The 27,498-nt window shown below is 50.5% G+C and overlaps 1 protein-coding gene across 1 annotated transcript; it reads left to right on the top strand.

Annotated features, from left to right (window-relative positions):
* The first annotated feature begins 63 nt into the window (after positions 1 to 63).
* Positions 64 to 24,814, top strand: ABO (ABO, alpha 1-3-N-acetylgalactosaminyltransferase and alpha 1-3-galactosyltransferase). The gene is made up of 9 exons (XM_072959021.1): positions 64 to 188; positions 11,043 to 11,115; positions 13,412 to 13,462; positions 14,043 to 14,090; positions 14,485 to 14,541; positions 14,925 to 14,972; positions 15,778 to 15,813; positions 17,945 to 18,073; positions 23,429 to 24,814. The coding sequence occupies exons 1-9, from the start codon at positions 176 to 178 to the stop codon at positions 24,117 to 24,119; spliced, it is 1,146 nt and encodes a 381-aa protein (XP_072815122.1). The 5' UTR covers positions 64 to 175; the 3' UTR covers positions 24,120 to 24,814.
* Positions 24,815 to 27,498: the final 2,684 nt, after the last annotated feature.

Raw genomic sequence — 27,498 nt, 5'->3', positions numbered from 1 at the left:
CCACCCGGAACGGTTAGACGGGGCACCCCGAGGAAGGGGCTGGGCTTTATTTCTCTGGTAGATCTGGCTCGGAGCCGGAGGTCTGAGCCGTGCTCACCTTCTGCCAGGCTGACCTCCACCACCCTTCCCCGGCCTCTGCCCCCAGGCTCCTCGCCTGTGGGTCCTCCCAGGAGCCATGAACCCCAGAGGTGAGTGGGGAGGGACAAAGACTCCAGGAATGGGGCCGTGGGCACCTCTTTGGGTATCTGAGAACCTGGCCAAGGCTTCCCAGCTGCACCAGAACCAGCCAGCCTTGGGGGGGACAGCTGGACGGAGGGGAGCCGGGAAGGTCTGGGGAGCTGTGTGTGTGTGTGTGGTGGGTGATCCTGGGCAGGGGCGATGACTGGTGTCTGGGGAACTAAGACAGGCCGGACATGGCTAAGGTGTTGGAGGGCGGAGGGCAGGCCCTCGGGGAGCTGTCCTGATTTGACAGGCAAAGCTGGTGCCCGGGTCTCCCGCAGGCAGAAGCACCCCCACCTGCCCCTCTCCGGGGCTCTCTCTCCCCTCCACTTGTCTGGGCCCCAGAGGAGAGAGCCGGTGGTGGAGGAGCTGTTTCCTCCTGTTGTAAAGACTGCCTGTGACAGAGCAAGCTGAAGTCCTCCCAGGAGCCTGGACGCAGCCTTTTGCTGGGGGTGGGGCGGGGCGGGGGGAGCCCAGCGCACCTGCAGGGGAGAGGTTGGAGAGGAGGCAGGGAGGGAGAAAGAGGGTGGGAGGAAAGGGCCAGGGGAGAGGAGCTTCCTGCCTGTCGGTAACCCTGCCCTAATCTGGCCCAGTGTACTTTGTGAGGCTGAGGGTCAAAATCAGAGAGAGGATGAAAAGCAGAGGGGAGGAAGGGAGAGAGTGGGGAGGAGATGCGAGACGGAGGAGGAAAAGGAGGGGGCAGGGCACCGCTAGGCTCCCCAGGATGGTCTATGCCTTGCACCTCCGTGGCTGAGGGGTGGAGGCTCTGTCCAGTCCCCCTCCCAGCCCCTCCTTGCTGTTGCCTGGCAACCACTCAGGCCCTACTCGTCAGAACTGCCCCCACCCCAGCCTCCATGTCCCCCAGCCCAGCCCCCGAGTCTGCAGATGGGGAAACCCTGGCTCTCCCGGCAGATGGAGCCTGGGCATCTGGACTCCCCAGGCCCCTGCACAGGGGCACTCGTGGGCCCCCTTCAGAGGGCCCAGTGCGGTAAGTGTCTGCACGTGAGGCCCGGTGGTCCCCTGCCCAGAACTCCTGCCCAGGTCCACCCTGCACACAGCCATCTCTCCTCAGAGTGACCAGGACACAGGGACCTGACCCTTGTGTTTGTGGATTCCCAATACGGCCCTGTGGGTGGAACCAGGCACTGTTAATTCACCTCATCCGTGACCCTTTGTGATGAACCTTCAGAACTGCAGAGTGAGGCAGGTGCTCAGCTTAATGGATTGGTTCTGTGGGCCCCGATCCCCCAGGTACCACGCACAGCCGTGGTCAAGCCCCAGCCCCTGGCGGCTCCCTTGATCGGCTGAGGGACCAAGGCAGGGGAGCAGCCCAGGGGGCTCTAGGAAAGCTCCCGGGCCTCTGCTCAGCCCGACCCCCTGAGAGCAGGAGGAAGTGGCCCTGCTGAGAAGCTGCGAGAGTCCAGGGAGGCTACAAAGCTCCAAGCACCGCAGGCCCGTCTCTCATTCCCTCCTGGCTCCTGGGACCGGCACTGGCTGTGGGGGCCCTGCCAGAGCCGGGAAGGGCGGTGGAGGGGGAAGGGCATCTGTGGTCCTTCCGGGCATCAGGGCTCGGCGTGGGCAGGACCCAGGCCCCGGTCTGCTAACCGGTCCCTGCAGAGTTAGCAGGGACCGGTTAGCAGACCTAACCGGGGGCCCCACGGCGTGCACACATCCTTGGAAGAGCAGAGCAGAAGCCATGACCACTTCTTTTTTGGATGTTTAGCAAAAAAATTCTCCTTCATCATGGGAGGCGACCAGACTGACCTGGCTTAAGCCAGGCCTGGGGCGGGGCTCCCTGAAGCAACCCTGTTCCCACACAGGCCTGGAATGATGCACTGGGTGTTCCCCGGTCCAGTTTGTACTGGGTCCCTAAAGCCCTGTGTTACATGAGTCAGAGGGGCCCTTGTGAGGGCAGGGTTGGCGGAAAGGGCTACCAGCAGCAGAGCTGGCGAATCCCAAGGGCCTGAAGGCACAAGAAACTGAATTGGGTCCAGGGCGCTCCTGCCGGGGTGCAGCTCCCCAAATGGACATCTGAGGCTCAGGGTCTCCTGGTCCCTTGGAAGGTGATGACCACTGCTCCGAGGACGGTCATGATTCAGTGGGGTCCACCGGGGTGGTGTGGGTTCTGATGCCAGCATACCACAGAGGCCAAGGCTGACAGCCCTTCTGTTTAGTCTCACGGGCAGCAACAGCCCTGGTCCAAGGGTTGGGGACCTGGTAGGGTGACCTTTCATCTCAGTTTGTGTAAGTCTTTCCTGGTTTTAGCATGTTAGTCTCGGGTCCTAAACAGGTACTCCATTGGTCCCCTGCAAACCAGGCAGGGGATCACCCCGGACCTGGTTTTGAGCCCTAACATTGCCATGAGTTCTAGGTGACCTTGGACAAGTTCCCCCTCCCCTCCCCCGCCCGGCTGCCTGTGACGAATGCGCAGTGCAGTGATTACCCTAGAACTCTCCTTTTCAAAACCCTTTATTCCCTCTCCCTCTCCTGAACATTAATCAGATGGTTTCAAGGGAGAAGTTCAAGGTAGCCTAGGGATGCCTGAGGCCCTTTGGATATTTAAGATAAATAATGAAAAAAACCCATCCATTTAAATCGCTTCCTTGATTAATGGATCACTAATTCTCTGTTCTTTTGACTTAATCTTTGTTGACTTAATCTGCCAGCAGCAGCACTTTGGGTGTGGTTTGGCTGCCAGCGCACACAGCCTCAGGAGCCCGCCCAGGAGGTGCAGCCTAGAGACCCCCCTCCCAGCAGCCCACACCCTCCCGCTTCCCCTCTCTGTGCCCCAGTCTCAAGCAAACATCGTGGCACCACTTTAGCCACCCAGGGGCCTGGCGGCCCAGCTCCCTGTCTCTGGCTCCTCTGACACCGGGAGCTTTCCTGCTGCTGTTGTTTCCCGTCCCTTCTCCCTCCTCCTCTCCCTCCTGTCATGCCTCTGGTCCAGCCTCACCGCCGCCCCCTCCCTCCCTGGGCTCCCTTCCCTGTCCAGACCCCATGCCCTGCACGTTGGACCTGGGCGCACAGGAGAGCTCCTTGCACATTGCCAACTAAACAGTGAGCTGATGGAGCCTTCAGGTTGTCCTGGGCCAGCCCACTCTGTTTCAGATGTGGGTGAGGAGTCGGGGGCTCAGAAAGTCAGCTGGAAAGTGCCAGAACCCAGAGCAGCCCCAGCCCTGAACTACGGGGTGGCTGTGCAGTACAAGGTGCAGGCTGAGCGGATTCCATTCATAGGTGTCCACTGAGCTCCAGACACCGTCTAGAGAGGGGACCAGAAAAGCATCAGAACACAGGTCACCGGTGTCCCCGGGCGGGGCGGACACCACTCAGGATGTCGGAAGAAACTTACAAGTAGAGAAATAGTTGAGCTGGCACGTGATAACCCGACGTTCAGCACCTCGCAGGGGAGGCCGGGGGAAGGCAGGTTACGGACACCAGCCATCCTGCATGGGGGAGGTGGGAACAAAGTGGGGGTTTCTGAGGTCGGAAGTGGCCTTACTGGGCCGGGGCCACCTTCAGCCCATTTTCCGTTAGCTAGCTCAGGCCACCGAACCCCACGAGGGACAGGAAATGAACCTCTATGTCCAACCCATTTGTCTGCCTGCTCTTAAAGAAAAAAGATTATTGGGGCAAAATATACATAATAAGAAACAATATTTTAACAATTTTTGGGTGGGGTAATTAGGCTTATTTCTTTATTTTTGATGGAGGTGCGGGGGAGGCACCAGGACCCCGTGCATGCTAAGCACACACTCTCCCACCGAGCTGTACCCCCCTAACATTTGAACAATTTTTAAGTGTACATTTCTGTGGCATTAAGTGACCAGGCGACTCGCGCTCTGCTGTGTGCACACCCGCATCCACTGCCTCCGTCCTCCGTCGGTGGCCGGGTGGTTGCCTCCTCTTTCTGGCTCTCGGGAATAACGCTGCTGTGCGCGTGGGTGAGCGATACCTGTTGAGTCTCTGCTCTTACTGCTCCTGGATGGACGCTCACACGAGGAGCTGCGGGACTGCGTGCGAAGTCTGTGTTTAATTTTTTGAGAAACTGTCGTACTTCTCCCCACACCACGGTACGGGGACGCCTTTTGAAGGTGGAGCTGACAGCGCGTGCCGGTGAACTGGAGTGGGGGCGGGAGGGAAAGGAAGGATTAAAGATGCTTCTTTAAGGGGTTGTGATGCCCTGTGGTCCGCTATCATGAGACAGGAAGCGTGCCCCCCTGGGGGGTGTGGGGAGGGGGACCTGGAGTCCTGTGTGGCGGTGACAAGGCTGAAGTGCTTCAGGGGGGTGGCCGTGAGCGGCTATGTTTCCTAGCTCACAGATCCACAGATGAAGGCTGCGGACAGGAGCGGGGAAGGGGCGAGGAGCCAGCCGCGCACACACGACATCCAATGCTCGGGTACAAGGTAGGGCCCCCAGGCGGTGAGCGCACGTTCAGAAGGGAGCTTGGGACCGAGCCTGGAGCGCCAACATTTGTGCTGCGGGACGTGGAAACGCGGAGGCAGCTGGGCGGGTGTGGCCCAGGAAACGGACCACGGAGTGCACGGTTCACCTGCGGCTGACAGGTTAACTCAGAGAGGACAGAGGAGAGAACGCGGGTGAGGGCTGCGGAGGCGCCCGGAGCCTAAGGGAAGTCCCAGGGGCGCAGTCGGGGTAAAAGGCTGGTTAGCGACTGTGAAGAAAGATGAGGAAAAGGGCTGGAGGGCTCCGGTCTAGGAGACCGTCCTTTCCAAGTTTTTCTGTGAAAGGAAGGTGAGAATTGGAATGGAGCTGAAGGGGGAAATGTCACAAGAAAAACATGAATAATGTGCAGACGTCACATTCTGCTGTGTCCCCCTCCTTCGTACTGACCAGATCGTGCGGTTTCTTCCTGCTCACCGGGCCCAGCACGCACCTTGCCCGGCCAGGGCGTGGCCAGCACCCCGCTGCTCACCGGATGGGTGAGAACTGGTCTGCTGCAATCTTCATTTGCTTGGCTCTTCCCCTAGGGAGGTGGAGTGCCTTCTGACCGGAGCTGTCATTGCATAGCCTTTGCCCTTAAAGAAAAATTCAACTGTTGGTCTGATTGATTAAATTGTAGGAAGTAATATTGAGGGAATGAAGGCTTTTTGTGATACGAGTTGCAAACTTTTTTTTCTCTGAATTTGTTTCTTTTGGTTTTGTTTGTGGCTTTTCTTTTTTAAAGAAAACTTCATTTGAGCCAAATTTGAGGATTATAACCAGGAAAGTGCACCTCGCGAGCCTTGAGAACTAACCGGTCCCTGTGGCCGCTTTCACTCATGCGTAAACTTTTCATCTTCCTTGACTCATATTTATTTGTCCTCATTTAGGCATATTAAAAAAAAACTTTTGTCAAGCTTCGACTTTTCCCTCTCCAAAATTTAAAAAGTAACACCTCTGTCTGTTATTCTGGTTTATTTATATTATATTTCATTTTAGTTGAACAGCTAGTACATTTATATGTTTCAAAACTAAAAGTGATACTTCAGCGGGGAGGGTCTAGCTCAGCGGTAGAGCAGGTGCGTGCACGAGGTCCGGGGTTCAATCCCCAGTACCTCCATTAAAAAAAAATCAGCCTAATTACCTCCCCCCCAAAAAAACCCACAATAAAAGTGATATTTCAGTTTATACCCTGAGAAGTGTCGCTTCCACCTGGTCTCTGCCAGCACCTCTCCCAGCTGCCTGCTCTTTATAGATAACCATTTTTATTCTTTCTTTGTGCGCTGCTTTTTTTATCTAAAGGCTTTTTTTACGTAAAGATAAGCGCAGGTGGCTCTGTAGGCTTTCTTACACAACAGGCAGAACATTGTTCGTTGTGCTGTCCCGTACTTGCTGCACACGCCCCGTGCATCCCAGCGGCTTCCCTATTCTTCCTGGCAGCCGCCTAGCACCCCTTGTTGGAAGCACCACGGTTAATTTAATGGGCCCCTTTACTGATCAACACTTGGGTCGTTTCCAGTCTTCCCCTCTGACGTACAAAACGTTCTCCGTAAATAGCAGCCATCTACACGCCTGCCGGTTTCTCTGCCGCGTGGATTCCCAGAAGTGGGTTCGCGGGGTCGGATGCTAAGTGGGTCTGCTTCTGGGTGGGTATCGTCTGATCTCTCTTCTTGTGGGGTCCAGCCTTTCCTACTTTCTGCAGCAGTGTTTCTCAGCAGATCTGCGCACACACACTCAGTTATGGCACTATAAGGAGAAAAATTTAATTGTATTTAAATTGTCCCTAAAGAGAAAATTTTGGTATGAAGGAATAAGATTTTGTTGGGTAGGGTTAAGCTTTGGAACGCCACAGATCATTAATGTCTAAGATTTTGTGTGCTCCCAGGGACAAATTGTCACCTTCCTGGGGTGATGTGCCTACGCGCCCCCTCCCTGCTCCTACCCCTGCATCAAGGAAGCACTACACCAAGTGTGAGCAGGCTCAGTTCCCATGGTCCCACCGGGGAGCAGCCGGTCACACTTGGTACTTTTGCCATCTGATGGTGAGAAATGAGATCTCACTGCGGCTTGATTTCTTTTTAAAAGGGCTTCAGGAGTAATTGACACAGAATAAACTACACATATTTGAAGTGTGCTGTTAGATACATTCCAGTATCTGTGTACATCCAGGAAGCCATCACCACAATCAAGATAAGGAACACATCCATCACCCGCAGAGGTCCCACCTGACCCAGGCCTGGGTCGCACACAGCACCCGCTGGCCTGCTTTTTGTCACTATAGGCCAGCCTGCATTTTCTAGAGTTTCATATAAAAGGAGTTGTACAGTCACCCTCCTTTTCCTCTGGCTTCTCTCTCAGGGTAATTCCTTTGCGATTCCTCCAGTCCGGTTGTTGTTGTTGTTGTTGTTGTTGTGTGGACACACCTCAATCTGTTAATCCACTCATCTGCTGTTGGGCATTTGGGTTGTTCTCAGTTCCTGACTGTGGCAGAGAAAGCTGCTGCAACAGTGCGGCACCGGCCTTTGTGTGGACATGCTGCCGTTTCTCTTGGACCAACTGAGTCATACGGTAGAAATGCCAGACTCTTCCAAAGTGGTTGTATAATTCTGGGTTCCCACCTCAAGCATATGCAAATTCCGATTGCTCCATAGCCTCACCATCATTTGTTAAGGCTGGTCTTTTAATTCAAATAGCTATATGAGGGTATCCTATTGTGGTTTTAATGTCCATTTCCCTAACGAGTATAGCGTTGAACATTTTTCATGAACCCTTTTTTGCCATCTCTGTCTCCTTTGGTGAGTGAAGTGTGCTCAGATCTCATGCATGGATCGATAGACAAGCTTGTTTTCATATGATTGGGTTTTAGACTCAGCTCCTTTAGCAGGAGTGATTTAGAAATCTCTTTTTCCTGGCCTGACTTGCCTTTTTATTCTCTTAACTGTGTCATTCACAGAGCAGAAGTCCTTAATTTTGAAGAAGTCCAATTTATGAATTTTTTCTTCTATGGATTTTGCTTTTGATGTTGTATCTAAGAAGTCTTTGCCTAAGCCAAGGCCGTAAAGTTGTATTCTGTTTTCTTCTAAATGTTTTATAGTTTCAGCTCTTATATTTTTGTCTTTGACCCATTGGGGTTAATTTTTGTACATGGAATGAAGTTTGCCATTTTTGTGTACAAACTGACAGTTATTCCACCATTATTTGTTGAAAAGACTCTTCTTTCTCCACCAAATTGCCTTGGCACTTTGTCAGAAACGAACTGACCGTGTGTGCGCGTGTGTACGCGCGCGCGTGTGTGTCTGTTTCTGGGCTGTATTCTGCTCCACTGGCTGGTTTCTCTCGATGCGGTTCACATGGCCTTGATCACGCTAACTTTCTAGCAGGACGGGATTTAAGATTGGGTCGTCCTTCAAATTTATTTATATTTTTCAAGGCTATTTCAATTGTTACAGGTCCTTTGCATTTCCATATACATTTTAGAATTCAGCTTGTCACCTTCTACACAAAATCCTGCTGGGATTTTGATTGGAATTATATTCATTCTATAAATTAAACTGGGGAGGTTTGACATTTTAACAACACTTAGTCTCCTGACTCATGATCATGGTGGACCTCACCGTTTTTACAGACTGCCTTAGTGTTTCGCAGCCATGTTTTGCAGTATCCCCTGCACACATTTTGTACATTTTGGGGGTCAGAGTTATCTAAGTATTTCATGTTTTTTATACTATTGTGAATGGTGTTGTGTTACTAATTTCCATTTCTGAATATCCATTGTCAGCATATAAAGTAACAGTAGATTTGTGGATGTTGATCATGTATCCTGAGGTTTTGGTAAACCCACCAACTCACGTGTTAAGCCTAATGCTTTTTTAAACAGACGCCATCAGATTTCCTCTATAGATGAACATGCTGTATGAAAATAAAGACAGGTCTGCTTTTTCCTTTCCAATCTGAGTGCATCTTTTTCTTTCTTTTTAAAAAAGCACCTTATAGAGGTAAAATGGACATGGAATAAACTGCGTGTTTACTTAAAGTGTAGAATTTGGTAATTCGATGTGTTTACACAGACAAAACCTTCACCACAGTTATAAAAGTGAATGTAACCATCACCCTCCAAGCTGCTGTGCTCATCCGTCCTCCGTCCTGGCCCCGCCCCACTTACCTGCCCACTCCGTCCCCAGGCAACCACTGTTCTCTTTTCTAGCATTAAGATTCGTTTGCATTTCCTAGAATTATACAGACGAAATCCTACATTAAGTACTTGCTTTCATCTGGATTTTTCCCACCTAGCATAATTTGTTTTAAATTGTGACTCTGCGCCTAATTGATCTGATTCTCTCAGGCACAAAAGATTTGGGACAGAACAGACTCTTAAATGTGACAAAAACTTACTATGCACTTAAAAACCTTGTCGGTCTATTAAACACAAATTGGGCATATCAAAGTCCCTTAACATTTAAAATAGAGGAAACAGTTTATATAAAATGATACGATGTTATCAAATTCATTGTAAACTTGTATACGAACATGTTTCTGGATACACCCCAGAGTTTACAGACCCCTGGGTTTTCACATGTTCACATTCAGTCAAAGGGGGCTGAGGTGTGTCTCCCAGACCAGATGAGATTCTTTGGCAAATGTTTCTGGGTCGCACCCAGGTATGCATGGTTTTCTTATCCAGCACCTGGGACCCCCACGTATTTTTGATCACCGAGATCTGGCTGCTGGGACATCAGACTTGGGCCTCTGACACCCAGTGACACGGTTCTAGGAGGGGTGGGAGAGTCTTTGTCCAGCGGAGTTGTTCATCACATGCCCTGGAAGTGCGGCGCTCCCGCAGCGGCGTCCCGCGCCTGACTGGTTTTGCTGTGTGTGACTCGGGTGTTAGAGCTGGCAGGGGGCTAGACGTGAGCAGAGAAAGTGGGGCACGGGCCACATGGCAGGAAACCTCACATCATGTGAACAAGGGGGTCCCTGGCAGACAGAGGAAAGTAGGAAAATTGTTGCAGCGATTTGGTTCTTGTCTCCTTGAATTCAGAGACGGGACTCAGAGGTTAGGAAAGCAAAGTGGGGATTTATTAAGGGGTAGATGGGATGCTGTCAAGGGGAGGGCGGGCAGGCTCGGGCGGGCAGCTGCGCCGAGTTGCCTTGGTAAGTTGCTTCCATGGGGTGTGGAAGTGAATGGGCGGCGGGATTGTCTCTGGGGAGGGAGGACTTTGGGGTCGTGTTTCCTGATTTCCACCCCAGTTCCACCTTCCCGAGGGGAGCAAGGATTTTTGTCCTTGATCTGTTACGGAAACGATAGGCCAGCCAAGAATCAAGGACCGCTCGGAGGGTTGGAGCACTCAGGTTTCTCACGCCGGCGGGCTCAGAGGGGCTTCTGCTCCGGAGCCCTGAGCACCTTCAAGACCTGTGTGCAAGGCTTTACAGGGTGCATTACAAGCTTGGGATTTTTAGCCAATAGGGCGCAAACGGCTCAGCAATATCACTAAACAGAAGCAGGGAATCAGTAAACTAGAAGAACAGATCAGTTACCAACACTAATTAAACTCAGACTTACGAGTTAGCCCAGCAGAACTCAGGTCAGCAACCCGACGCTTGTCACACTGAGATTTACGAGCAGGCCCAGCCCGGCTTTTCCGGCGCAGTTCAGCCTGGGTCGGAAGTGCCGCGACATCCGTGCCTGCCGGCTAGTTCTAATCTGCAAGGCTGATGTTATCGTGATGAGGGTGTGATGAGCACAAGTTACACTCGGACGCCGCAGATTCCTGCCTTTCCCCACCTTTCTGTGTCGGCCTCCAGGCCACTTGTTACCCCCAGATTTGTGACCTCTTACCAGTCCTGGGGCTCCTGCTTCCCTCTGTCTGCCCGGGGACCCCCCTTGCCCACATGATGCGCGGTTTCCTGCCGTTAGGCCTGTGCCCCTTCTCTGCTCACAGCTGGCTACCTGCCTGCTCCAACTGCGTGAGCTCCCACAGCCTTAGGGCTTCAGGGCTCCGGGGGCTTGGAGTCCCCTCGTGAGCTGGGTCTGTGCCCCTTTGTGCCTCACAGTCCTCCTGCATCTCTTTATCGACCTGGAGGTCAGCTCAGGGCCACATTCCACTGCACCCCCTCCTTTGGAGCAGAGGCCTGGTCCCGGCCCCCAGGGGCCTGCCCACAAGCAGGGGCACCCAGGCCGGGGCTCAGGGGCTGCAGGGAGAGGCTCACGGGACGATGCCTCCAGGAGAGGTATAACCCACCCCCCCTGCGAGCACAGGAAGGGGAGAGGGCTTTTGGCTGGAGCCAGCAGGAGGCGGTCCCTGGCTGGTGCCCATTGGCCTCAACAAGATGATTCAAGGACCAGATAACTCAGCTCCCAGTAACCCAGCCTTCCTCCTCTCCACAGACTTCCGGGGAGGGAGCTCCAAGTCCTGGCTGTGCCTGGTCCTGCTCTTGGCTGCGTGTCTGGGCTTCTACAGGTATGAAGGTTGGGAAGGGCCCTTGGGCCCTGTGGCAGGTGGGGATTTATGACTCAGCTGGCTTTATGGGATGGGACCTGGTAGGTTTTCTTTGGCCCACAACAATGAACCTGGAGAAGCCGTGAAGGGCACTGTCATGCCCATTTTGTAGATCAGGGTACTCCCAGCCTCTGGTCACGCCACCTGCCAGGGCGGGGCTGAGACTCGGGCTCCCAGGCAGCCTTCACTCCGATTAGCTGATTCGCCAATTACCGGGAACCTGTGGGTGACAGGCTCACCTGGGGGGCAGGGTAAACACGACTGCTGTTGCTTTATAGCCTTTTACCAACACCCATCATGTCAACATACAGAGCTCACGTCACACTTTAAATACATTTATGAAGAACAGGTAACATCTTTCACTGCCTTTTATTATTCTAGCTTATGTTTGAAAACAAACTTGGTAGCTGTGAAACAGCGTCCCCTTCAGAAGGAGAACCTGGTCAGCGCTGGTCAGCACCCAGTGCTCACGGCGCAAGAGGGCGGAACTGCCCCTGGGCTGGGCAATAGCGCTCCAGAGCACAGAAGGAGGGCAGTTTGGCTGCGACTCGTAGAGACACACACGTCGCCCGATGGCTTTCACAAAGACGTTTGTTAGACGGAGCTTCCTTTTGTTGGATGTTTATTCTGCGCTAGGCACGGAGGGAAATGCTGGACAGGCGTTCTGGTGCCGCTCTCAACAGCCTGTCAGATGTACATTATTACCCACTTACACCTGAGGAAACGGAGGCTCCAGAGGTGAAGAAACGCGACCCAGGTTATGAGGCACAACGTGGCAAGGCCAGGACACAAGCCCTCCACCTGACTCCAAACCCAGGCTCCCAGGTGCCGGAGGGAGCGTCTCTGACTGACGGAAGTCTGGTCTGGGGTCAGCGCCCTGTCTTAGGGCTGAGGGTGCAGCCGACGCAGGTGCTGTAAACTTGGCACATGCGCCGAGGGACGCGTTGCACATTCACCCCCGTGAGAGTTTACGAGCACCTGTTAGAGCCTGGTGGTTTAGAAGGCACAGGAATGCCTCGTCGGTGGGGCAGCCCCAGTCCTGAAGGATGTCAGGTCTGTGAGCAGGAGTAGACGGGTGACAGGCAGTTACAGGCGAGGGGATGTCACGAGAGTGGGTTCAGGATTCCCCGGCAGTCCTGGGAGGAAGACCACCCCTCCTTGATCTGGTAGAGCTGGACATGCCAGGGCTTCCTGGAGCCAAGTCTGGTCTAAGCAGCAAATGGAACTAATTACAGGCGGTCCCGGTATGGGAAAGGGTGTGACACTCATGGTGTGGGGGCTGTTGACCGGCAAAGGGCACCCCCTGGACTGCTGCAGGGCCCTTCTGGGGCCGAATCTCCATCTCAGAGCTGCCTCTGTTGTACTGTGGGCCAAATCCCGCCCCGGGAGCCCACCGTGCAGGGAGGGGCCACTTCACAGGGACACACAGCAGCTCCCAGGAGGACGGGGCGCAGCTTCTGGGACCACTGGTGCTTGGATGTGGGGAGTCACAGCGGGGGAGAGGAGGGCAGAGAGGGGGCGGGGCTAAGAGTGGGATTCCAGCCTTCCATCATAGGACCCCGCCTAGCCCCACGTGTGGGGTGTGGGTCTCCCAGAGCCCTTGTCCCAGCCCAGCCTGGGGCGGCTGGAAAGGCTGCGATCGCCTCCCAGCTCTGACTTAGCTAGGGAGCTGCTGACCCTGTGAGCCGCAGCAACCCCCCACCCCGGGACCCCCGTGTTGGGCTTCTAGTGCTGTCTGCGGCAAGGTTGTTGCAAGACAGAAAGGAGGCATGGCTCTCCACTTTAGAGTGTGCACAGATCACTCAGGGAGCCTGTTAAAACGAGAGATTTCTGTATACACACCCCCTTCCCATCTGCTCAGGGCTCGAGTCAGGGAGTCTGGAATTGCATCTAAAAACCACCCCTCGGATGGGATGATTCTCATGCAGGGGTCCCTGACCCACAGAGAGGAAGGTCGGGAGCACTTACAAGCTCTTAGTTATGGTAATGAGATTGTGTTAAAGTAGGGTGTGTAGGGGGTGGCAGGCAGCAGGACACTGTTTGGGGGGGTCTGCCTGCACACCCCGTTCTCTCCTCCCACCCCAGTGAGATGTCCCACTCGCTCTGTTCTGCTTGCGCTTCGTATCTGTTTCCTCAGGGGCCAGAGACCGAAAGGGTCAGCAGCAGAGTGTTGAAATCTCAGCCTCAAAACCACAGCATGTCTGCTCTCCCCTGCTGAGTGAGGACTCCACTTCACCCTCTTTTTTTGTCCCCCCAGCAATATTTTCAACCTGATTCCCAGATGGGAGCAGAGAGAAGAGTCTCAAAGGTAATGAAGGGGTCTTTGGAGTCAAGGTGGTTCCTTCTCGAAAGATCTAGGCCAGAAATAAAAATACGAGTATGTATTGAATTGGAGGTAACTGTAACCCAAGAAGCACTCAGTATCCAGCTGAATCCAAGTTCCTCTCTCTACCAAGTTTTCTCAAACCCTAAAATAGAAGAGAGACAGAGTTGTGATTTCTGTTGGAGAGGACGCAGTTACAGCTGGCTGCAGCTCCAGGCCGGAGTTTGGGGAGGAATAGTGACCCGGGTTAATGGCAGTAAAGTCATTCCCTTCTGCTGCTCCGCTGGGGCCTCCCTGTGATGGGCGCCCATCAGCACGGAGTGGTAAGGGCTCATGTTTGCTCTCAGAGCTAATTTCTTCGGGGCCATCACTCTCCAGCTGATGGAGAACAGATCAGGTGAAAGGCTCTAACCAGGCCGGGTCATGAGCCCAAGGGATCGGCCCTCAGAGCCAGACCTGGTCCAGCTCCCTCCCTCTGTCCAGCAGCAGGGGCGCCCAGCAAATGCTTGTTGGACAGAAGGGTGGATGAATGGGCTCAGCTGACCGGACTTTTCTCTCCCAACAGCCCGGAGGCCCATCACCTGCAGGACCAACCTGACAGCCTGCCATTGAGGTAATGACTTTCACCTCCCTTTCACCCACAAAAGTTGGCATTCCTGAGCCTCGCACAGCGCCTGGAGCCTTGTTAGGATGGGGACGACCCCACCAAGCTTCATCTGAGCTCCCCTCCCTGGTGGTCAGGGAAGTTCACCTGGGCTCAGCTGGGGGGTGAAGGGCGGAGGCAGGGGAGGACGGTGAGGCTGGGGAGGGAAGGGGGTGGAGGGAGAGCGGGAAGTAGGGGGAGGGCGGGAAGTAGGGGGGAGGGCGGGGCTGGGGAGAGGGCGGGGCTGGGGAAATGCATGCAAACCTAGCCTTTGCCTGGTGAGCCCCCACCACTCTTGAGGGGGTACTTTGTTAACAAGATGCTACTTCGTTGTGACATGACTCGGAACCTTTCTTCTCTGCAGCCAGGATAAACACACCGTGGTTTTGCACCGGCTGCTGCTGGAGAAGACGGAGGTCAGGTAGGGTGGGAGCTGGGCTTCCAGGGGTGAGGGGGGCATTGCCAGAGCTGCTTTTGGGATTTCAGGGCCCCTGGTCCTACCTCCCACATCGCCCCTCTCCCCGCCCCCGCCCCCAGGAGCAGGGCTCTCCTCAGGCCAGTTTATCACCATGGGGTGGAATCCCTTTGGGCAGAGCTGAGCACCAAGCTCCCAGAGGTTTCCTGGCCCGGCTTACCATCATTGGTCCCCTCACCTGGCCACAGGGCCCAAGCTTTGCAGCCATGGGGAGCTTTCCTCGGGAGAGACTGTTGCCTGCTGGCCCTCAGGAGTCCTGGCTGGTCTGGCACAGCAGTGCCTCTCCCAGGCCCCTGCCCTCGGCTCTAAGTGCTGTTTTCCTCCCTCAGTGAGGGCGACTGCCACATGGACACCTGCAAGATACCTGAAGTGCCCAGGTATGGAGACCACACCTGTGGGCTGTATCCGTGCCTGCTTCCAAGCAAGTCAACCGGTGCTCCCCCTTCATCCTCCTCCTTCACCCTCCTCTCCTCCCTCAGAGCCTGACTCCTGGGGAAGGAAGACACAAGGGAAGGGGGGAGGGTGGTCATGACAACGGGAGCGGGAGGAACAACCTGGAGCGGGCATTCCATGGTGGGACTCACAGGTGAGTCCAGTTGATCTTGGGCCTCGTGGCTGCCCCCGCCCAGCTGCCTTTCCTGGGGTGACTCAGCCCCAGTGACTCAGCCCCCAGCTCTGCTGAAAACTGACAGTGTGGTCAGTGGGGCGTGGAGGGAAGGAGACAGCAGGGAGGCAGTGGGGCGGGTGGTGAGGTGGTTCCCGTGGGAGGCGGAGGGGGGATGGAGTTGGGGTGGGCCAGCCCGGCGCTCCCCATTCCCTGAATAAAAGCAGGACTTGAAGACTTTAGTCATAATGAGTGAGATCACAGGAAGGACTTACAAGGAGAGGAGAGACATGGGGTGGGGGCGGTGTCTCTAACCGAAGCAACTATCATAACACACTTAGCGAAATCCTCCTTTCCTTTCCTCGTATTTCAGCCCCATTAGTTTATCACTGGGGAGGCGCGTGTATTCTCAGGGCTGGGCGGGCAGGACTGAAGGAAAGATGGAAGAAGGAAGTCCCTATGGCTGAGTGCCACCTCCTGGCACAGCTGGCAGGCTGATCCGGGAAGGGGCGCCTTGCAGCTCTGGGGCGTCTGGGATGTGGGTGGGCTCTCCTCATGCTGTCTTGTCCTGTCCGCAGGTTGGTTTACCCCAAGGCTCAGGTCCTCCAGCCCACGTAAGTAGGCGCGTCCCCACCGGCACCGCTTACTTTGTGTTTCCCTCTCTCGTGCTCCTCTGCCTGGCTCCAACCTCCCTGTCACTGCTGTAGGAGGCTGGGTCAGTTTTTCATGGGCTTGGTACAAAGGAGCAGTGGAAGGTGCCTCTGAGTCTTGGTCACTAGGAGCCAGGTGGGCCAGGCGTGGAACTGTCTCTTGTTTCTTCTTAGGGAAGAACGCCAGGGGCCTGGGCTGGGCTCTCCCTGAGGTCTTTCCACTGGTGTAAACGTCTGGGGGACAATGGTTCCACACGCAGTTGCCTGGCCCCAAATCCACCCCTCCTTAGCCAGGGCCCACTCCTCCTGCCTTCAGTGCCCAGGAGAGAGGGCGGGCAGCCTGTCGCCCTGGCACCGGATCCCAGAGCTTCGGGGCAGGAAGGTAGCCCAGAGACCCTTCTGATCGGTCCTTGCTTTATAAGCAGGGAAACTGAGGCTCGGAGAAGGGGAGGAACTTGCCTGGGGCCCTGCAATAGCTGAGGGGCAGGGCAGGATGCAAGCCCAGCGGCTTCCGTGGTGGCATGCCACCCCCTTCCAGGAGCGCTGGAAATGCTCACTGTCCTTCGTGAAACCTACGCCCGTATCTCCGTGGATTTATACAGCCACCATCTGCCTGTGGTCATGGACACTTGAGATGGGAGCGTTCTCGAATGAGAGGTGCTGTCAGTGCGAAATACACACCAGATTTCAAGCACTTAGCACACGACAAATGTCAAACATCTCATTTCAATATTGATGACATACTGAAATGGTACTTTGGACACACTGGGTTAAACAAAATATACCAAGTTAACGTAATTTTCCCTGATTCCTTTCACTTTTCTGAGGCTCCTGGACAATCTTTAGTTCTGTCTGTCTCCAGTGGACAGTGCAGATCCGGAGGGACAAGTTGGCAGGAGCCCTGTTGGTGTATCCTGATGGTGTGCTATCACAGGGACCACGAGTGAGAGATACTCGTGAAGTAAGAGTCGGGGAGAGGTGAGAGGCGTCTGTGCAGGCTGGAGGGAAAGAGGTCGGGGCATGGAGGACACAGGACAGGAGGAGCCCCGGAGGCGGGAGGGGGCTTGAAGCTCAGCTTTGCCCCTAAAAACTCTTGTTTCCTCTACTCTCAGCAAGCGTGTGGGTTTCCCACCCGAGCAATCCTGGCGCTCCCCGCAGTCAGCACGGACCCCACGGGGGGAGGACTCAGCCTGGCAGACTGGCCCCGTTTCACCTGCTGGTCACAAGTACAGGGTTGTCACCTGTGCTTCTGACAGAGTGGGTGTAAATCAGGGTCCCACCACCCCCTCCTTGGGTTTGATCATTTGCTGGAATGCTCACGGAACCCAAGAAAGCAGCTTGCTTACTGGAATCTTGGTTTGTTATAAATGATCAGCTCAGGGACAGGCCGATGGAGGAGGTAAATTGGCAAGGAGTGGGGGCGGGGCTTCCACGCCCTCCCCCGGTGCCTCTTCCTCCCAGCAGCTCCATCTGCCCACCAGCCCAGAAGCTCTCCAAACCCCACCGTTTCGGGATTTTTATGGAGGCTTCATCACGTTGGCACGACTGGTTATTAGCTCAATCTCCAGCCCCCTCCCTTCCCAGGAGGATGGGATATGGGCTTAGTTTATCCAGAGACCAGCCCCCCCATCTTGCATTACCCAGGAGCCCACCCAGAGTCACCTCATTAGAACAAAGATGCTTCTATGACCTTAAAGCTCTGGTCAGGTAAGGGGAGGGGAGTGGCAGAGACCAAACATACTCTTCCTCTCATGGCAAAGTCCCGAGTGCTGGAGAGGGCTCAGCCTTGCCCTCACTGAGACCCAGCTCCTCCTGGAGACAGGACTGGGAGGCCTCAGAGGAGCGTCCCGTGGGACCCAGCACGTGGCTGGTGCTCGGGAGACCCTCCCAGGTAGGGCCCCGAGGGGACAGGAGTGTTAAGTGTTGAGTGCTGAGCTTATGGTGCAAAGGAAGAGCGCTGGGTTGGGAGTCTGGAGTCCAGTCTGCTCCTAGCTCTGCTGCTCACGGGCTGTGTGACTTTGGACCAATCCTTCCTTCCCCTTTGTGGCCAATATCGCTGTGCCCTGCTCTAACCCACTGTCTCTCCTCTCCCCAGGAGAACGGATGTGCTGGTCATGACCCCGTGGTTTGCTCCCATCGTCTGGGATGGGACCTTTGACTCTGCCATCCTGGACGCCCAATTTAGAAACACCACCATTGGGCTGACCATATTTGCCATCAAAAAGTAAGTGAGGAAGCTTGCCCAGGGTCAGCGAGGAAGCCAGCCTGGCAGCAGAGGGGCCCTCCTCTCTCGGTGTCCCTTCTTTCCAGGACAAGGGGCTCAGCTTACAGTGTGGGCGAGGGGTGCAGAGGCATGAGTGTCTCTGGGTGCAGGTGAACTTAGTGGGTTCTGCAGGGGGACCTTGCGGCAGTCCCACGCCTCAGAGTCATCTGCTCCAGAGGTCCCTTTCAGAGACAGGTAGCTGACGCTGACCACTTCCAAGTGCCAGGGGCTTATCGCCGCCGCAGCCCGCAGGCACGGCTGCTGAGTCTGTTGCCCGGGGAAGTTGATTATATCTAACAGTTTTATGGTGGAGCTTTTAGGATTTTCTCTGTATAAAATCATGTCATGTACAAACAGAGACCATTTTACTTCTTCCTTTCTGATTCAGGTGCCTTCCATTTCTTTTTCTTGCCTGATTGCTCTGGCTAGGACTCTCAGTACTCTGTTGAACAGGGGTGGCAAGAGTGGGCATCCTCGTCCTGTTCCTGATCTTAGGGGAAAAGCTTTCAGCCTTTCACCACTGAGTATGATGTCAGCTGTGGGCGTGTCGTACGTGGCTTTACTATGTTGAGGTACATTCCTTCTATACCCAAATGTGTTGAGAGTTTTTACGATGAAAGCATGTTGAATTTTGTCACATGCTTTTTCTGCGTCTCTTGAGATGATCTTATGATTTTTCCCTTCACTCTGTAAATGTGGAGCATCATTTATTGATTTGCGTCTGTTGAGCCATCCTTGCATCCGATGGTTAATCCACTTGATCGTGGTGTGTAATCATTTGAATGTGCTTTTGAATTTGATATGCATATGTTTTGTTGAGAATTTTTGCATCTGTATTCACCAAAGATATTTGCCTGTAGTTTTCTTTTCTTGTGATGTTCTTTATCTGGCTTTAATGTCAGGGTGACTCTGGCCAGGTAAAATGAGTTTGGGAATATTCCCTTCTCTTCAGTTTTTTGGAAGAGTTTGAGGAACACTGGCATTGATTCTTCTTTAAATAACTGGTAAAATTCAGTGAAACCATCTGTCCCTGGGCTTTACTTTCATGAGAGATTTTTGATTACTGATTAAATCTCCTTTCTCATTGCTCTGTTCAGATCTTGTTTCTTCATGATCCAGTCTTGGTAGGGTGTATGTTTCTAGGAATTGATCCACTTCGAGGTTGTCCAGTTTGTGATGGTTGGTTGTTCCTAGCAGTCTTTCACAGTCCTTTGTATTTCTGTGGTATCGGTTGCAATGTTTCCTCTTTCATTTATACTTTTATTTATTTGTGTCTTCTCTGTTTTTTTCCTTGATTAGTCTAGCTACATGCTTGTCCATCTTGTTTATCTTTCCAAAGAGCCAGTTCCTGGTTTCTTTTTAAATTGCTTTCCTGTTGTCCGTTTCATTTATTTCTGACTTAACCTTTATTAGTTCTTTCCTTCTGCTGACTTTAGGCTCTGTTCTTCTTTTTCTTGTCCCATGAGGTGTAGAGTTGGTTGCTTATTTGAGATCTTCCCTTTTTTAAAAAAATGCGTGTATCACTATAGACTTCCCTCTTGGGACCGCTTTGGCTCCACAGGCACGCTTTGGGATCTTGTGACTTCACTTCCATTTGTCTCGAGGTGCTTTCTGATTCCCCTCTTGATTCCTTCTTGAACCCGTTGGTTGCGCAGGAGTGTGCTGTTTGATTTCCCTGCGTCTGGGGCTTTTTCCAGCTTTCCTCCCGTTATGATTTCCAGTTTCACACCGCGTGGTCAGAAAAGATGCTGGGTGTGGTTTCAGTATTTTTGAGCTACACCCTCCCCCCTTTATGGTTTCAGTATTTTTAAGTTTGCTAAGACTTGTTTTGTGGCCCAGCGTGGGATACAGTCTAGAGAACGTCCATGTGCACTGGAGAAGAACGTGCATTCTGCTGCTGGATGGGCCATTCCTTAAACGTTTGTCAGGTTCGTTTGGGTCTATAGTGTTGTCAGATCTGCTGATAACTTACGCTTCTCTTCTGGATGCTCTATCCATTTTCGCAAGTGGGATATTAAAGTCCCCAACTAATATTCTATTGCTGTTTGTTTCTCCTTTTCATTCTGTTAGTTTTTGCTGTATACGGCTAGGTACATAAATACTTACAATTGCTATACCTCCTTGATGGATTGACCCTTTCATCATTATATAACGACTTCTTTGTCTCTTTTGACCATTTTTAGCTTAAAGTCTGTTTTGTCTGATATAAATATAGCTACTCCTTCCTTCTTCTGGTTACCATTTGCTTGAAATACCTTTTTCTACCCCTTCACTGTCAGTCTGTGAGTGTCTTTAAAGCCAAAATGAATCTCTTGTAGGGAGCTTTCTGTTGGATCTTGTGTTTAAAAATATTTTATCCGTTCAGTCATCTTGTGTCTTTTGACTGGACAGTTCAATCCTTTTATGTTAAAAATAGTTTAAAGTAACTATTGATAGGCAAGAACTTGGTTTTGCCATGTGAGTAATTGTCTTCTGACTGTTTTGCAGACCCTTGTAGCTTGCTTTGTTCTCTGGCTGTCTTCTGAGGCTTGATAACTTTTTGTAGTAGTGGTTTTGTCTCCTTTATCAGAGTATTCTGTGTCTCTAATACAGGGTTTTCCTTTGCCATTACTATGAGCTTACATAAAACATCTTATATTTATACCTGCCTATTTTAAGCGGAGAGCAGTCTAACTTTGATGGTGTATATAAACTGTATATTTTAATTTCTCCCTCTCTCACATTTTAGGTTATATAATTTATATATTGTTGTACTGTGTATACATTAAACATATTGTAGTTATGGTGATTTTTAATACGTTTGTTTTTCAGCTTTTAAACTAGAATTGTAAGTGAAATACATACCACTATTACAATATTATGGAACCTAACTTTATATATTTACTATTACCAGTGAATTTATTTATATATTAATATGTTTTTATGGTGTCAATTAACATCCTTTGCTTTCTGCTTAAGGAATGGAGTGCTCCAGCATTTCTCATAAGGAAGGGCCAGTGGTAATGAATTCCCTCAGCTTTTGTTTGGGAAAGTCTTTATCTTCCCTTCCTTCCTGAAGGAGAGTTTTGCTGTGTAGTATTCTCGGCTGAGAGCTTTTTCTTTCAATTTTTTGAATATATCATCCCACTCTCTCTTGGCCTGCAAAATTTCTTTTAAGAAATCTACCCATAGGTATGGCGGTTCCCTGGTTTGTGATGACTCACTTTTCTCTTGCTGCTTTCAAAATTGTCTCTGTGTGTTTGACTTTTGACAAAGTAATGATAATGTGACTCGGGGTAGCCCTTTTCAGGTTCAACCTTTTTGGTGTCCTTTGGGCATCATGAACCTGGATGTCCATTCTGTCATTTGGGTAGTTTTCAGTAATTATTACTTTAAATATACTTTCTGTCCCTTTTTCTTTCTCTTTTTCTGGGATTCCCATAATGAGTATATTATTTCTTTCTGTGGTGTCTTATCAGTCCCACAGACTTCACAATAAATATTGTATTGTACACGCTTCATCACTAATCTATTCATCTGTTCATCCTTTTGTCCTCCCAGCAGTCCACATTGACTCTGATATAAGTGCAATTCAATTTTGGACATCACAATCCCTCGACCCAATACTTCTCCATGCGTATCACTAGCTAGAGTTCACTGTGTGTTTACAGATTTTCTCTCTTCTAGGTAAAATGCACATACAATGAAGTGAACATACTGTCATTGCGTTCTTGCCGAATGTTGACAAATACACGTAACTGTGTAACCAAAATCCTCTTCTACTCATATAGCGTTGCCATCATCCCTGAAAGTTCCCTCATGCCCCTTCCCAGTCAACACCCATTGCTGCTTTCTCACTGGCAACGCCTGTTCTGATTTATATCTGCTATAAGATTATTTTTGCCTGCTGCAATTATAAAGTATGTGCTCTTTTCTGTTGCCTTTTCCAACTAAGAATAATTATTTTGCGATTTATCCACGATTTTGAATGGCTCAGTAGCTCTGTCCTCTTTGCTGGTGAGCAGTATTTAATCACATGTATTTATTATAGTTGGTTTATTAATACTCCTTTGGATGGACACCTGGGGTGTTTCCAGGTTTTGTCTATTATGAGTTAGTATTAATGTCATTGGGTAAATCCTTTGTGGACACTGGGTTTAACTGAACATCTAGGAGCAGAAATGTTCAGTCCTAGGTTACATATGTGTTTAGTTTTGTAAAAAATTCCAGGCACTTCTCCAAATTGACTGTAGCATTTTATGTCCCCACCCACAACACACAGAAATTCTGGCTGCTCGACATGCTTACCAGCATTTGATGACATGATTTGCCAAAAAGTTTTATACCTGAATCTTTGTAGATGCTTGTGAGTAGGTCTGTTGGGTAGATTCCTGGAAGTGGAATTGGGGAAAGGATATCCACATGTAAAATCTTGATATATTTTTTCATATGCCCTCTGGAAGGATTAAAAAAATTGATCTTTTCATTAGTGGCATATGAGTGTATTTGTCTCCTCTTATCCTCAACCATATTGAATTATTCACTTATTCATTTGTTCAAAAGATCTTTACTAAACACCAGGGTATTCCAGGAGCCACCCTGCCCAGAACAGAGGAAGGAGGAGAGACAGGAAGGAGACAAGGTCAGGGCAGGTCTTGTAGGACCTGGTAGACCACTGAGGGTCATGGATTGCTTTTTTTTTTAAAAAGACAGTAAGTCTCTGGGCATCCTGAGCTGGGAGATATCCATCATATGGGTATTATCTGTCCTTTGAACCATTGCCAACCTTGTTGATTAATAAAATGTCTTATGGTTGAAAATATTTGCTCAACCCCAAGCAATCCGAATCTCTCCTCTTACTATCCAGTCAGGGTACCTTGTCTTTAGCTAGTGGAATGGCAATAATTTTTATTTTTATTTTTTGATTTTTAATTGTGGTAAAATGCACATAACAAAATCAACCATCTTGCCTATTTTTAAGTATACTATTCAGTAGTGTTGGGTATTCACGTTGTTGTACAGCCATCACCACTGTCCATCGCCAGAACTGTTCTCATCTTGCGAAACTGAATGTCTGTGCCCCCTAAGCAATAGCTCCCCTCCCCCTCCCCCAGTCTCTGGCAACGGCCGTCCTACTTTCTGTCTCTATGAATGTGCCTATTCTAGGCACTTCGTGTAAGTGGGATCACATAGTACCTGCCTTTTTGTGATTGGCTTGTTTCACTTGGCGGAATGTCCTCAAGGTGTGCCTAAGGCCTTAAGAACTAAGCCTATTCTTTTGCCGCTGCTTTGGTCCTAAGTAACTGCCTCTCGTTCCGGGGTGCTTACTGGTTTCAGATACACGGTCTTCCTGCAGCTGTTCCTGGAGACGGCGGAGAAGTACTTCATGGTGGGACACAAGGTCAACTACTACGTCTTCACTGACCGGCCGGCGGATGTGCCCCAGGTCCCACTGCGGCAGGGGAGGCAGGTGGTGGTCCTCGAGGTCCGAAACTACAGGCGCTGGCAGGACGTATGCATGCACCGCATGGAGATGCTCAGCAACTTCTCTCGGCAGCGCTTCCTCCACGAGGTCGACTACCTCGTGTGCGCGGACGTGGACATGAAGTTCAGCGACCGCGTGGGCGTGGAGATCCTGGCCCCGCTCTTCGGGACCCTCCACCCTGGTTTCTACGCAGCAGATCGCGGGTCCTTCACCTACGAACGCCGCGCGTTGTCTCAGGCTTACATTCCGAGGGATGAGGGTGATTTTTACTATGCAGGAGGCTTTTTCGGGGGGTCGGTCCTTGAAGTCCACCGGCTCACCGCGGCCTGTCACCAGGCGATGATGGCCGACTGGGCCCGTGGCCTCGAGGCCGTGTGGCACGATGAGAGCCACCTGAACAGGTACCTGCTCTACCACAAGCCCAGCAAGGTGCTGTCCCCGGAGTACCTGTGGGACGAGCAGATGCTGCGGAGGCCGCCTTACCTGCGGAAGCTGCGGTACGTGGCGGTGCCCAAGAACCACGCACAGATTCGGAACCGGTGAGCTCTTCTTCTGAGCGCCCAGGCGCCAGGCTGCGGCGCGTGTCGGGGGTCGTCCTGCTGGGGAAGGCACTGGCGGAAGACTTGAGGAGTGGCTGAGTGCACCTCCCTCCGTTTGCTCTTTTGGCGTGGCTCCCACCACTGGTCAAACCAACTCAGCTCTGGGTTTCCATTCCCCTCTTGTCCCGCGTTCTGTGTAAACGCTGCCCATCCTTCAAGGTCCGACAAGGTCACCTTCCCATGAAGCTTTCTTTGCGTCTCTTCTTCCTGCGGCTGAAGTGCATTGCCGCTCCCTCTGCATCTCCCTAAGGCGCTAGGTGTCCCCCTTTGGCTGAGTCCGCCATTCTGCCTGAATTTCCCACCCGTCTTGCTCATTATCGCGTGAGCTCCTGAGGGCAGAGGCCAACACTTGTTCGTCTTTCTATCCATCAGTACCTACCTCAGTGCCTTACGCCCAGAAGCTCTCAAGTCACGTTCACATTCGAATTTAAGGGCCCCTTCAAAGCCTAGTTTCCCAAGTCATCGGGCAACTGGAGAGGCCCAGCCTGAATTCACTGCCTTGCTTTGGTTTGCTGGTGTTGGCAACTTGTTGCTTTCAATTGCTTGTCGTTTTCTTGTTGATTTGTGGGAGTCTGCTACATATTTTGGATGCTAGTACTTTTATTAGACACATGTTAAAAATAAAAACACGTTCCAGTTTTTATGCTGCCATTTTGACTCTTTTGATGCAGGTAAATTTAGGAAGTCATCCCCTCCTTTGAAATCATGCATTCAGCCTCCTATGTTATCCTCCAAAAGCTTTAGGCTTTTGCCTCACACTTAGGTCTTTAATGTATTGGAATTGACTTGTGTGTGGTTTTAATGTAAGGGACCAATTTCATTTTTCTTCCTCCGGACAGCCATTATCTGAGCACCATTTATTGAAAATGTATTTGGAAACTTATTGAAAAGTTCTTCCCCTTGCTGACTTGTAATATCTTCGGTCGCAGAGAACCAGTGTCCCCATGTGCCTGGGTTTATTTTGGGCTCTCTAGTCTGTGTTCCATTTGGTCTATTTCTCTATCCTTATGACAATAACACACCATCTTAGTTACTCTAGATTTGTAAATAAATCTTGGGATCTGATTGGGCAAGGCCTCCCACCTGCTTTGTCAAGAGTATCTTGACTGCCCTTGGCCTGTTGCATTTCCATCTAACTTTAAAACTCTTTCCAATTGCTCAAAGGAGGTTTCTGTTATTTGTTTTTTTTTTTTAAATCAGAATCGTGTTGAAGATGTCTGGCATCTTTTTAATATTGGATATCCCAAACCATGAGTACATTTACTTAGGCTTTCTTTAATGTCTTTCAATAGAATCTTATCATTTTTCCCATAAAGATCATGCAAATGTTTTTTAAAAAGATTTAAAAATCTTTAAAGACTAAAAAAAATTTAATCTGTCTTTCTCAACATTTTATTTTGAAAAAGTTAAGACATACACAAATTTTAAGGAATTGTACGGCAAATATTCACGTATCTATCACCCAGGTGGTACCACTAACATTTTGCTACGCGCTACGATTCTTCCACTCACACGTGTCATCCGTCTACCCTAGCACGTCTCCATCCCTCCCTCCCTCCCTCAACTCATCTAAGTTTTGTCTGCATTTCAGAACAAGTTACAGGTTTCTGTGTGCTTGAAATACTTCAGCATACATACTGTGAACTCGAGTTCAATATTTATTTAGAGTTCTTTTTTTTTTCCAGATAAAATTTGCACAAAGTGAACGTAAATTCACCGCACAGATCTGAAATGTACTGTTCGGTGAGTTTGACAAGTGCATACTCCTGTGTACCACAAACTCAACTGAAATACAGAGCATCAGTATCATCGCCCCCGGAAGTTCCCTTTCCAGTCAATTCCTGCTCCTAGCCCCCAGAGACAGCCACTGGTCTGACTTTTTTTCACCATAGATTCGTTTTGCCTTTTCTGTAACTTTACAAAAACAGTGTCGCAGAATTCTGTTTGCCTTCTCCTGTTGGCATTTTAGCGACACTTCTTTGCATGTTTTTAGTGGTGGTTCTAGGGATGAGCTCATGCATTCTGAACTTTTCACGTCTTACTTGAGTTCAGGTTATACCATTTCATGGATGATGTAAGAACCTTGCAGTCACATATGTCCATTTACCGCCTCCCTATCCTACATTGTCATTTGTGCTACATCCCTGTACATTACGCAACCCAGACTACAGTGTCGCCATTCCCATTTGAAACACTCATATTTATTCTTAAGACATTAAGAGTAAAAATTGTCCTTTTAAATGTCTCAGATATTTACCATTTTTGGTGCTCTTCCTTCCTTCCTTCCTTCCTTCCTAAATGTCCGAGTTTCAATCTAGCACCATGTTCCTTCAGCCTGAAGAGTTTCCTTTAGCAGCCCTTGGCAGGCTGGTTTGCTGGCAACAAATTCTCTTAATTTCCCCTTATCTGGATGTGTCTGTATTTCACCTTTATTCACGAGGATAGTTTCACTAGTGCTAGATTCTGGCAGTGTTTTCTTTCATCGCTTTAAAGATGCCAATGCCCTGTCTTCTAACCTCCATTGCTTCTGATAATAATGCGTTAATGCTTTGTTTTTGTTTTTCTTTGTTCTTCTCTTGTAATAATAGGTTCTTCCCCCTTTGACTGTTTTTAAGACTTAAAAAAAAAAAGCCTCTGGATTCATCAGTTTGATGGCACCCGTGTGTGTGTGTGTGTGTGTGTGTGTGTGTGTGTGTGTGTGTGTGCGTGTCTGGCTAGTTACACACGTATGTTTTGATTCTGCTTGTGGTTAGCTGAACTTCTGGAACCTGTAAAGTTGTTTTCATCCACATTTGGGAAGATCTCAGCCATTATTTCTTTAAATGCATTTTCTGCCCAGTTTCCCTTCCCTCTGTCTCTGTGATTCTGATCACTTGTGAGTTAGATCTCTTGATATTGTCCGACTGGTCTCTAAGGTTTTGTTCATTTTCTTCCCCCAGTTTTGTCACTCTGTTTTTCACATTAGAGAAGTTTTAAATGTACCTTCGGGTTTTCTTACATTTTGTTCTGCCATCTTCAATCTACTGTTAAGCCTTTCTGATGAGCTTTTAAATGTTCAGATACTATATTTTTCAACACTAGAATCTCCATTGGGCTCTTTTTCACAGTCACTTTCTTCACTGAGGTTCATATTTTTTCTTTCATTATGAGCATATTTTTCTTTACATCCTTGAACATAATTATATTGGTGCCTTTAAAATCCTTGTCCACCAAGTCCAGCATCTGGGTCATCTCAGTGTTGGTCTTCACTGATTGCCTTGTTTCCCTGAGTATGGGGGCCACCAACTCAAGAAAACACATTTCCTGTTTCTTCATATGTCTCC

This window comes from Vicugna pacos, chromosome 4, assembly GCF_048564905.1.
Source record: "Vicugna pacos chromosome 4, VicPac4, whole genome shotgun sequence".
NCBI lineage: Eukaryota > Metazoa > Chordata > Mammalia > Artiodactyla > Camelidae > Vicugna > Vicugna pacos.
The sequence above is the reverse complement of the archived record's forward strand: the minus strand, read 5'-3'. Positions and strand labels throughout refer to the sequence as shown.

Coding starts and splice junctions, on each gene's coding strand:
- ABO (XM_072959021.1), top strand. Junction 14,542..14,924: donor CTGGAGAAGACGGAGGTCAG/GTAGGGTGGGAG, acceptor TTCCTCCCTCAG/TGAGGGCGACTGCCACATGG. Junction 15,814..17,944: donor GCTCAGGTCCTCCAGCCCAC/GTAAGTAGGCGC, acceptor TCCTCTCCCCAG/GAGAACGGATGTGCTGGTCA.